The following is a 13,112-nucleotide window of genomic DNA, read 5'->3' on the forward strand; positions in this document are numbered from 1 at the left end:
AATGTAGACAGATGTTTTGTGAGTTTTTTTAAACTTTAAAGTAAAAGGAAAAATAGCGTCAAATGTGACAGATCCATGTATACATTCTGAAGATACAAAAAAAGCATACAGAATTGGAAGATTAATAATATTTAAAAATAGACACTTAAAATTTGGGATGTTGGTTACAGTTTTTTTTCTACATAAGTGCACGTATTAAATTTGGGATGTTGTTTTAACATTTTTTTTACCGAGAAAATTCATTTCTAGTTTAACATTAATATTCACGCAGTTATAATTTTATATTTAAAGCTTTAAATGCATCCGTATAATTTTCACTTTTACATGACATTTTTATATACAGCAATTAATAAAACATTGCGTAATAAAAATTTGTCGGCTATTTGAGAGAAATATTACGAAAAATTTTGCGAGGAACAGAAAAAGTACACAATTTTTCACTGACTTGTCCTAGTATATTCAAATATGTCATGCATCTATCGAAATACAGAAACATAAAAAGTAAACACATGCGTGCGTAAATACAAATTAATTTTTATAAAAATAAAATTATTTCTAACATCGGGAAGAATATAAGGAAATAATAAAAGGAAGTTTGATGCTTTCAAATCACTTTATTATGAAAATACGCGGCAGGGGAGTAGTTAATGAAGAATAGCACGGCGTCCAAAGTGAGCTGTTTATAGGTAAAATAGATGAAGTTAACGAAGAGAAGCCAACAGAGAGACGTGTTTCGCGGCGATGTGACGCTACTCGGCAGCCAGCAGGATATCGATCCTGCCACTGGCAGAGCCCGTGACGTCATATCCTATTCTATCCTTGACCCAGCCCGGATCGCGACGTTCCCTAGGAACCCGCGGTTCCTCTCGTAAGACGCGGGTCTCTCGCGGCACCCCTCTCGCAACGCGACGGACGAGCGCGAGCGGCATACGGGAAATGACGACTTTCCCCCTTTCACTCGTAACGCCGGAAAATCGTTAGAATAAGGAAACGTATAAAAATGCCGTCTCATTTCTGCGAGACGATGGCGGAATCGCATTTGGCAAATGCGTTCGCCGTGACCCGATCCCGGAGATGCGCCTTTCGGGACGTATCGTAAACCGTGTGTTTCTCTCCGTTTCTCCGCATCCGAACTTTTCGAATTGCACCGCGCAAATTGGACGTACTGTTTTACATGCGAAAGACATTCACTAATAGAATTCCCGAAATTCCCCTCGAGTAACTGCAGGCTTTTTTCATTAACTTTTTTAAACTCTGCTTTCTCGCCGCTTTCTGCGATTAATAGTTTAAGTACGAATATTTTTGTATAAAGATATGCTAAGTTATTTGTTCTTTTTTTCACTGATTTATCGATGAATTATGAAAATATATATTGTTTCTTAGATTTTCATTAATTTTTCTCGACTAACATATGAACATTTTAATTTATGTATTCATAATTTATTTTGACATCTTAATCCCTTCTTTCATTGTTTGTCACTAATTTCTATTTATATTAACAATAATTAAGAAATAATGCATTCATCGATCATATAATAATTAATTAGATATATAATAATAATTTCAAGAATTCAAAGTCATTATAAAAGCTCTTCATCCTATTTTTATTTGTCTTTCGTCAATGCTTTGTTAACGCTAAGTCCTCTCCACTACTTCTCAATCTGTTCCGCCATGTAGGAATATCATTCTTCAAACTTCCCTCTAACAGCGTTCGATATTGCCGATCAATCTTATTTATCTATCTACATATCTTGAAAACTTTATATCCGTCTAACTCACGACGTTTTATGGCGTCGTGTCGCATCGCATACGAGGGAAATTAATATCAGATTAGGTCTGTCGAGAAGACGAAAAGCTCGGGATAGCTCGGGGACCAGATCGCTTCCGTGATCAGTGTTCATTTCCACTCGGTCGATTAAATAAATAATTCATAGGATGAAACATCGAAGCCGTTTGGCCGACGCGAGCTAGTTCAGGACGAACACGAGACTATCGTTATCGCGTTTGAGATCTGTCGTCGCTATTTCCCGCGCCACCGCGTCATCCGCAAGAAGCTCGCGTGCCGTCATATTTTCGGCCGGAAATGGTTATCTATGAGCGATCCGCGAGTTACGATGCCATCCGGCGGATATCGCTCTGATCGCTTTTGCCGACGAAATCGTTTTCTGGGTCAGCCGCAGGATCGACCCCCTCATCGCGTGTCTTCTCGCTATCAATGGTAAATTGTAAGAGATATAGCTTGTGACATTCTAGAGAGTCACTTTTTACAGACAGATATCGCAAAAGTTTGTTTTTCTTTTCTCTAACTGGAGAAATCAATTATTGCTAAACAGAAGTCGCATTTGGAAACTTCAAAAGAAAATGGACTTAGAATTCTGTATCAATTTTAAAATGGTTAAGATTGATAACTTATTGGTTAAAAATAATACCTCATGACTATAAAAAGATTTTCAATAAAATCTTATAATAAAAATGTATAACAATGTATATATAAGAAATATATAATTAATATAAAAATTTATAATTAAAATCTAAATTCTATAATGAACTAAAAAGATATAATATTATATATCTTAAATTTTATATCAGAAGAATCTTGGCAAAAGAAACTCTTATGAATTCTTGGAAATTCTTTTACAAAATTATTATATACTATATATAATCATTTTAAGAAAGATTTTCCAAAGTAGAATTTCCTTGCCAAGATTCTTCCTATATGAAACTTAAAGATTTAAATTGTAAAATATACATAACGTTCGATAGACATATTTATATAATTATAATTACTTATACATTAGATTCGTACACACATGAATTAATTAAAATTAATCAACAAATATAATAAGGCTCTGAACAGAAAAACAAGGTAAATAATGGGCTATGAGAGCCAACGCAGGATCTAATATGCGAAAATTAAAATTAATCCAAATTTTAAGTGAAACTAGCGCGTTAATAATAATAAAAGTCGTAAACTTTCTCTTTGTGAAATAATCAGTAGCCAGAGCATATATCACGAGTTATGACCGTGTATAACGAAGCATATAACGAACTTCTGCATAATTAAGAATTCCCCAGAGAGACTTTTTCATTCTACGGCGTGTGAACGGCTGCGTTCAGTTATTGGTCGCACTTTTCGCTTTCGCGGCATCTGCGGAAGCCTTGTGTATTATGTAAAGAGAATAAATGACAGGAGGTTCGCCGGAGGGCGCCGGGACGCTTGGCGCCGCCACGTCGCTCTCGCCCTCTTCCTCATCGACATCGTCGTCCCCGCCGTCGTTCAGAGAATAGTGGCGAGGGGAGTGGAAAAGAAGCGGCGGAACCTCTCGCTCGAATGTATTGTTTGCGTAGCGCGCGCTTCTTCCGAGCACCTCGTTGACGAGCTGTTACGCGATAACGAGTCCCGCCGCCACCGTTATCCTCTACGGCCCCTTATGTCGGCGAGCAATTTATTTCTATTTACGGCGATCGATGGCAGACAGAATCAAATCTCGCCCAAAATTCCGCACAATACAATATCGGAAGGGATCTTGAAACAATCGCCGTTTCGACGAGTTCAATATATCTCACGTCCCGGTGGTATCTAACAAGTCTTTTTTTATTAATGATGATTTTTCCATTAAGTAAAGTTATTTATTTATTCCGTGGAGCCCGTTATTACGCGGGACGTTCGACTTCGAGATTAATATTTGCCTGAAATTATATTGATATTAGTATTTACTTATATCTTTTAATTAAAAACCGGACTGATTGCGTGTGACGAATTGAATTCAATATCATACGTGCCGCAAATATGGGAAAATGCCATCTTATATGTCAACGGTTTCGCGAGGGATGTAGATCATTTTCACATGTGTCACGCGGATATTAGTTTTCTTATATTTAACAGTCGCGAGAGCGTGAGATACTTCGCTGAATAAAATATGACACCGACGTCCCCTAGAAGATTCATCGAATTTCGCGAGACTGGCATGATCAAAGTTGAATCGAAAATGAGATATATTGGCGAAAATGTGACATTGACAGAATGAAAGAAACATTCCATTAGAGAGTATTATTCCAGTTAATCGCGCTATTTTATCGTCGAAACACCGAAATGCGATTAAGGATCTTGAAATCTTCGCGCGACAGGCGCTTGAAATTTATTTTAAGAATAATATATGCAAATTTCGAATAGTAATTAATGAAGAGTAACGGAGAGAATCTTTCATGAAAAATGTCGTAAAACGAATTTACTATTAGATCGAGGTAGTTTATACTCCAGTAAAAGTATAAAATTTGCGTCAATGTTTTTTTAAAATTGACATATTTATTGTTATTATTATTATTATATTATATTAATATTTTTTTTTATATTGTAGTATTATTGTATTATTATTATAAACAATGAAAAAGAACTGCGAAAATTTAGAGAAATAGCATGTACGTAGTGAGATAAAAAGAAAGAAAAGGAGGGGAACGTAGGAGGGGAAAAGAACGAGAATGAGGGAAAAATTAAGAAAATTAAATTAGCGGAATATTTATTAAATATTTTTAAATCGCTGCACATAAAATTTATATCACGACTGAGCACAGTCGATCGATAGGACTCAGTAAGAAGGCACGTATCGTGGAAGATGCGAGGAAGGGTAATCAGGATAGATATAGATCGCTACAACTCATTCGCTCACCCTCCCGTGACAGCAATTTTTCCGGAATATCATCGGCCTAAGTCTCTAGAACTCGACCTATATCCTTGCTTTCGTTCTACGATCGATTCGCGCGATTCCTTAGCGTTTCTTCACGTCCGTCGCGTATATGGAGAATCGTGAGAGCGCCGCGCGAGCAAATAAAGTTATACTTACTTGAAAGCGCAAACGCGCAATCTTCACGGTTAAATAAAAATATGAATAATAAAATATGTAAATAAAGTAAGCGAAGTAGAAATACTCTCTCTCTCTCTTTCTCTCTCATGCAATTTTTTATCTCTAGAACTTTTTATGCAATAGTGAAATATTATAGAGATTTTTTCTGCTAGAATTCCGATATTCAATAAATTTCTGAAAATTTTCGACAACCGTAACGTAATTTGATTTAATAAATAAAAATTAAACAAATAATACATAAATATGAAATTGATGAACTTTGAGTTGATGATGTTAAAAATTGAGAGGACGCGGATCTTTGACGGTCGATAGCGAGTACGAACGTGTAGCTATCAAGTTGGCAGGCTGCGTGAAGAATCGAAGAGAACCGTTATACGAGGTGAAGTCGTCCGAGGAATAGCCGCGAGTAATCTCTCTGGTGCAAATAGTTCCGATTGTCTTCCGTATATAGACTATAGATACATATAGTTACATATTCCCGATGTTCTCGAGAAGTTCAAAACAAAAAGCTGCCGAGAATGAGTACTAGTCGGGTCAGGCAAAGAGACGTGAGGCTCGTTGAAGATCACACGAAATCTTGAAGAGTTGAATTGAGTGTCATTAAAAATTTTCAGAGATCGCCAAGTTTTATTCTACGAACTGAAATGGGTTTTCGATCAACTTTCAATTTCAGCCTTAAATTGATTCTCGCATTTCTTCGATATTCTATTATGGGTAGTACAAAACCGCGCGTTGCAGCCTGTCGATTTAGAAATTTATATTTCAAAATTGACTCTCACGTTTTCATTAACGGAGCTAATTTAAGCCGAAAATTTCCGCGATTTTATCGCATTAAAGTTCAACCGTAAAGTTCATTCCCGCGGTTTAAAATTGTTCAATTTTGGATTCGCAGACTTGAAACGACGACGTATTCGATATATTCGAGCTGTTTTAATCCTCTTGCTTGGCGTCATCTTACGCCGGCACTTGAGAGAGAAATAGAATGACAGGGATAGAGAGACGCTTAATTTTACATGCACGAATATATCCGCTTAGTGTTTGCTACTCCAAACCAAACGAGCGTCAAGCGTATCAACCGAGCAATGATATTCCCTTGAATTGTTTACCCTGCGGATCAAAGGGCATCTTTCGGCGGTGCTTCAGCGTGATGGCGTATAATGTGCGCTACGCGTGATTTATGTGAAAATATGAAAGATCGTAAATATTTGGCAAGAACTACGGTGTATCTTTAGCTCACTTTAAACAATTTATAATTCGTACAAAAGACAGAGAGAGAGAAAGAGAGAGAAATCAAGATAAAATTATGTAGAAAAACATTTAAAGATAAAATACATATATACATAAAAAATATGTTAAAATATATTGAAATACATGGCATGGAAAAGATTATAAATGGAATTCTATTCTGAAATAGAAATAGCTCGTCTAAACTGAACTTTATAAAAGAATCATGTCATTTGAACGTTTATTTTATAAGAGCATTCCATAAAACAAACTTTCGGAATGCATTTTATATACATTAACCCTTACTTGCCACACTTCTGTAGAATCACGTACTTGCCACACTGGGATGGAATCTACCCCAGCGACAAAAATTGTTATAACAAATAAGCTATTTAATATTTTGACTTGCTAAATTTTTTAGAACTTCTCAAGAGCTTACTTTTAAAAGTTATGTAGGTTATATAGCCAAAAATTAAAATTATGTATGATAAAAAAATTAAAATAGACTAACGGTCCCGGCGTAATGCCACTGGTTTGAGGGGATAGTGGCATGCTCGAATTATTGACAGATGTCGCTATAGACCCGCTCCCCGTAGGTTTAGGTACTTAAAATTAAGGGAATGGTCGTGGGGTTGATTTGCACCTCAGTGTGGCAAGTAAGGGTTTTACTAATAAAGATAGTTTATTAGTAAAACCTCATTAAAATTTCTTGACATCTTTCTTCCCTAATTAACGGTGATTATAAGAGTTTATAAGGGATTATAGGAGTTACAAAAGTGAATAAACCTTGGCAAAATGGCACGGGCGGTGAAAGGGTTGAGAAGCGCTGATAAATGGAAAATCGCTAATAGCGAAAGGGATGAGAATAGGCAAGATAACAGCTGATTTCGAGCACTGTCCGTCTTCCGGCTATTTGCGCGCAGATTTAGGGATGTTTCACGTTTTACCCTACTTTCTTTAATCCCGTTGAAAGTCGGGGGTAGCGCGTCGAGGATTGACGAAACCGTTCCTAAGGTCAGTCGTAAATATCAAATGCGTTCGCGCGATTACTCGGTGGAGACTCGGGGATTTGGAGAAAACTGTTAATTGAGATGATTCTTTAATTGCTCGTTTTTGCTCTCGTTCTCACCTCCGGCAAAGAGTATCGTTTTAACTTTCGAAATATATAATTCGCAGTTTGATCTCCGAATTAAAAATTCCACTTCAAACACAATGAGGTTCTATTAAATGTTATTGTTGATTGGAAATTGTAAACCTGAATTTTAAGATGTTTAAAAACTTAAATTGCCGGTTGCTTATTAAACCATAAAGTTTATAAATGATAAACGTGTAATCAATTTTTTCTTAACAGATATTCTGTAACATTATCACATTTGTCGTAAATCTTAGGCTTGAACGCGAAGTAATCTCGTTTCGTGCATCATAATTAAATTATATAATCTTGTTCCTCTGGCAGGATAAAATAAATATATTAACTGGATTAAGATTAGCTGAAAATAGAGATTTATTCCACGCATTTTAAAGAAAGATCTTTAACTATAAGGCTTAATTTTCCGAGATATTTTAACAAGATATGTAACACACATATATCGGAATAAAATTTATTCTGCAAATGCGAGAACGCATATTGCAAATTTTGGACTAAAATTGATAGAAGAAAAGTCGATAAAAGAAGCAACGAAATACGTTGTGATTTCTCACGTCTTTAAAAAGTAACGACACTACCTTCTCGTATCTTCGGGCTAACGAGATCGGGCCTTTAAAAGAGTATAGGCGCTAATGGAACCGCCAGAATTAGAAGATATCTTGGTCGACGTAGAGAAGCTGAGCGGCGGGAGGTTCGAGGAAGTAAGTTAGAAAAGTTGGACTTACTTTGAGGGCCTCCTCGTGGGTTACCGCGCGAAAGGGTGTGCCGTTCACCTCCAGGATGGTGTCTCCTGGCCTGAGTCCAGCCCGTTCGGCCACCGAACCCTCCTCCACCCTCGAGATGTAGACGCCCACCCCTGAAAACAGTTCGCAGACTTTCCATCAACCTGGTAAGCTGCCTCTACCGCTGCACCACGATCGGTGCCAGCTAAAACCTTCCGCCCATGGCGCGATAAGCTGCCCGAACGAATTTCACGAAGAAATCCTCGTCACCCCGTCCCCCTCCTCTCGCGAGATGATTCAGTTAATAGAAATTTTATTTTTAATGAAAAAAGTAGATTCCCATAACACATAAATAACATTTTGTGATAACGCAGATTCTTTAATATTAGGAAATATTATTTCTATAAAAGTCAGTAATAGAATCTTTTGTTATACTAAATACATATGGTATTTTTACTGATTATTAAATAAGTAAATTAATGTTGTACGAAATGACGAAAAGTGATATAAAATATCTTGGAATGTATGGGTGATATTTTAGCGATTGAATTGTCATGGGAAAATATTAATGCGGGGCTTACACACGTTTAACGTAATTTCTCTCAAATCAATCGATATATTATAAATTGTTTAACATAGAGGATATTTTAATATGTAAAGACGCGCGCGCGAGAGGGACCTGTTGGCTGGCATGTGACAAACAAGTTGAAACTTTTGGCAAACTTCCCCGATATACTTGTTGAACGGGATGTAATAAACGCCATGGGCAGAAATATCGTGAAAATAAGAAAGGAAAATGAAAAACGAAATGTGCGGATGCATTTCAAAGTATGAATATCGGTAGATGTGTGCTTGTGTGTGTATGTGTGTCTCCATGTAACACGATGCACGTGTGTGTAAGTGTATTTGTGACAGAAAAAGAAAGGCACATGCACTGATTTTTCGAAGAATCGAGAGGAAATGCGATCGCATCGCATGATGTGCTCGCCTATGCAATTATGAGATATCGATATTGCATATTGTGCGCGTGCGTGTGTACGTGCATGTATTCTGAAAAGTATTTTTCATATTTCTGGGAAAAAAAAACAACGATAATCGATAGCAGTCGATAGAAACTAGCTTTTAAGCCGGACCGCAGATTATTCGTGAATTTTTAAACGCGTGCGAGGACTATGAAACCTGTACGGTTAAATAAAAAAAGAAAAGAAAGGAATGTTTTTGTGACGTAAAATAAAAACGAGATTTTTTTATCGAATTGGAGACGTTAATTCTCTTTGTAACATGATCCTCTAAAGTTGTTATTCTATATTTGTACATTTATGACTTTTAATTCCATGCACGATTTGCGCTTTTTTCATGAAAAAAAATTTAATGTGACACTTCCTTTAGGTACATATACCTAGTATACCTTCCTTTAGGTACATATACATATTTATAATAATCTCCTTTATAATAGGCAATTATATCTAAATAATTAATTATCATAAATAAACAAATTATTTAGATATAAACTGTGATCTAAATAAATCAAGTACAATGATTATAAACATAAAAAAACGTAAAAGAATTTATATGTATGTGATTCAAACTTTTATTAAAATTATAAAATGAAAAATGTAATGTTTTTTCATCTTCCGTGTAAACGTTTAAAAATTACTTTTTGGAGACTTGTTCGCGACTGAATGATATACTGAAATATCCAGTAGCGTGTGTGTGTTTGTGATTCGTGGCGAAGCAAGAGCAAACGTGATGACACATCGAATAGCGCGCTCAAACTGCGTTTATGCAGTTCATGCGGCGTTGTTTATCGAGTGTTGTGCCGGGAGCAGATTATCGGTTCCGAGGTTGACATAATTTCTGAAGCGACACGAAAAAACAAATCGAGACGAAAATAGTCGGCGCGTAATTACTTTCCGTGTCACCGAGATGACATCAAAGAGATGACACGAAGACAATTAATCGAGAATATTGAACAAATATTTATATTTACTATTGGACTCCAATGTCATTTGCTACCTGTTAATATAGGGTGTTTCATGCGAATAATTAAACTTCCCGCGATCCTTTCCTATATTCTTTTCTTACAGTCATATTTCATTTATCAAAATTTTTAATAATTTTGACAGGAATATAATATTGGCTCAATAAAAATTCGATTGAATAAAAAGTTACGATAATGTTTGACGGCAAACGTCTCTCTTTCTCTCTCTCTCGATAATCACGCGCAGAATTGAGATTGAGCTGAAGTGAAGTTTACCTCAACTTAGTGAAAGAATTGGGAAGTTGAATTATATCCGTTTTTCCAATCATAATTAATCACGATCCAATTAACCGTCCGTATTCATTTTTCATTTTGAATTGGGAGCTTGTTTTTTTACACTTAAGGAAGCACGGTAATTAAAACTCGATTAAAATTTTTCGCACGGAATGGAGCTTCGACAAAAGCACCTTGTATATACAAGCTTTAATTGTACGGCAATCCAAATTACAGAGAAATATTTATCTCCATTCAATTTAATATTACTGAATTAAATTTATCAATTAAATGTTCGACGCTTTCCATGTCGTCCTGAACATTCCCGCTTTGCGCGAAGCTTTGTGACCGACGGCAGTGTATTATACGAGTAAACTTTCCTTTACTACGCACTCACACGCTCTCTACACGCATATGCAATTGTACAACATTCATGCAACGAGCTGCCAAGTCTAGAGAGAGGAAGCTTTCTGACAGATACTCGGTGGTGCGATGGCGTTATAAACCCTCCTTTCTCTCGTTGAGTTACCTGACTGCGCTTCTGGTATAGCGAAACAGAAAATAAGAATGATACAACGCAAGTTGGCTTATTCTCGATCTCAGCCGGTCGATCGCGAATACGATGGCGAAATCCCCAGGAAGCTCTGCGTCGGATTCAACAAGCTTCCTTTTCGAGACGAGATAATATAACGGTGAGAAAGTTTGACTAGAGACTCGAAATGGAACCCGTGCTATCTTATGGAGCCGCGTTTAACAATAATATAGTTATTAATCGTCACACGAGTCGACATATTAGTAATTATAAATATTTCCAATCATATATGTATATAGAAAATAAAATGGCTAGAAAATAAAAATCATGATGTGTATTTAAACGCGATAATATTATCAAATCTAGCAGCTTTTATGTAAAGTGGCTTTCAAAATTCCGACAGGTTTTGCGCGAAAAATATTAGATATCTCTAAGTGGGATTGAAAAATGTCGGCAATGGAAACCCCTTTACGCTCAAGGCATAAAAGCCTGATAGTGTGATGCGAAAGAGAAATTGGTGACACGAGCGAGCGCATTTTTCTCTGACTTCCCTGGGAGTTTCAGCATCGCATGAAACGGATATCAATGGCGCGATCCGCGCGGCGAGGCGAAACGGGTCTCTCGAGGGCCGCCTTTTCGGATTTGGGGTTTCACGCTCGAATTCTCGGCGATGATAAAGCTCGTCAAGCGATGGTATCAGCGCGCCTGTGTGTGCAGCATCGCGTGCGTGATTAAGCGTGAGATTTAATGCTCGCAGTCTCGCCGCGGGAACATCATTATAACGGACGGAGTCGCCGATTCATCGCGCTTGATTTGGCCTTTTTCTACAGGGCAACAATTTTCTAATTACAAAACTTTTCTGTATAAATTCAGAATATTAAAAATATATATATATTTGTAATCTTATTATACAAAGTTTTATGTTATAATAATTTTGAAGGATTAAATTGTACGAAATATATATAAACATAAATTATTCCTTAAAAAAATTCTGTTTAATTTTGCATTAAAGCGAACTTATTATATGCGAGCCAATTTAATATTTTTAAATCAGCATCTATAAATATTACATCGCAAAGACAGTCCGATCTATTTTTGAGACTGCGAGGATTAAGAGGCTGGAGACCGTGAAACCGGATCTTGTCGCTTTTGTCACTTTAACGACTTTAAGGCAGCACTCCCGCGCATTCTTGCCTCGTCACGCGGATCCTCTGTATGAGATTTTTCTCATTTATCAGTTGCGGAATCTTTCTGGAAAACGCATAATCCGAGATCCATGTCTTGAACATATTTCAAAAATAGTAAAATTTTATTGTTAGACAAAATGTCAGGAAGAAGAATATTGAATCAAAAAGTAAACCGCTTTTATAAAAATGGCGATTTTAAACTGCAATTATTGACCACTTTTCGTTTTCTGTAAAAATTTCATAAAAATTAAAAACATTTTGCTGTTTGTAAAAATTAATTCTTTATGCTATTATTTATCATAGCATAAATAATTAACTGTAATACAATTGTATTACAATTTAAAATAAATTATGCCACATTAAAAAAAATAAATTCTGTACAAAGAAGAGTTAATCGACAAACTAAAGTAATGTTTATTAATTAGCCTTTTAGCTGCTTCAAATAATAATCGTTCGCTATGTATCGGTCTCTAAGAGGCGTCATCAAAATCAGTGCCGAGCATGTAATTTACGCGTCCGATATATAAGACGCTTGTCCGAATATTAGAAGATAAAAATTTGATATCTGTGATAAAAAGACTTAATGTATAACCATAAAAATAATATAATTATTAAACAAAAGTCGTGTTTGCTCGACCCGACTGGCCAAATAATAAATATATTTCAAAATTCACAACGTTTCAACCGCATTTTCGGTCCTTCTCAAGTGATTCAGCTATGCATCCTCAAAACCGCGTACAAAATATCGATTACGTCGCTGACATCGTGCCCTAACCACATCATGCACACGTAAAGCTAAAAAAGTGAAATAAGCTCACGATAGTCAAAAAGATAAAAAACGCTCAGAAGTCATAAAATAAAAAGTAAGAATACAATTGAATTGTTAAGTTAAAAATAGTTGTTATAAATAGTTAAGTTATAAATAGTGTACAAAGTAAAATGTAAGGCTTACATATTCTGTGCGTCAAAACGGAAAGTGAGAGCGGTAGCGCAGAACGAAGAAACGTCGCAAGCCATAGCTGCGAACACATCAGTACAGCGTGACAGACGAAGTCATACTAAATGACCGATACATAACAAATAAATAGATGTGTTCACAGGTGGAAACGAGCAGAACAAAAGTGCAAATTAAGTGACGCCAATCACACGGTTGTAATTCGCGGGCAGACTTTCTGTGTCTTTTT

General features: G+C 36.2%; 1 protein-coding gene across 12 annotated transcripts in view; it reads right to left on the minus strand.

Moving 5' to 3' along the window:
* Positions 1-13,112, minus strand: part of Dysc (whirlin protein dyschronic) — an 81,746-nt gene that overhangs the window by 47,551 nt on the left and 21,083 nt on the right. For 7 of the 12 annotated variants that reach the window (XM_071794375.1, XM_071794370.1, XM_071794378.1 and 4 more), the window contains exon 4: positions 7,959-8,107. In XM_071794375.1, coding sequence (XP_071650476.1) covers positions 7,959-8,107 — 149 coding nt within the window. Of the gene's footprint in view, positions 1-7,958; positions 8,108-10,738; positions 10,751-13,112 lie in introns of all 12 variants that reach the window. The other 5 variants (XM_071794367.1, XM_071794371.1, XM_071794376.1 and 2 more) reach the window with 2 other exon arrangements.

The sequence above is a fragment of the Temnothorax longispinosus genome, chromosome 11 (genome assembly GCF_030848805.1).
Source record: "Temnothorax longispinosus isolate EJ_2023e chromosome 11, Tlon_JGU_v1, whole genome shotgun sequence".
Taxonomy (NCBI): Eukaryota; Metazoa; Arthropoda; class Insecta; order Hymenoptera; family Formicidae; genus Temnothorax; species Temnothorax longispinosus.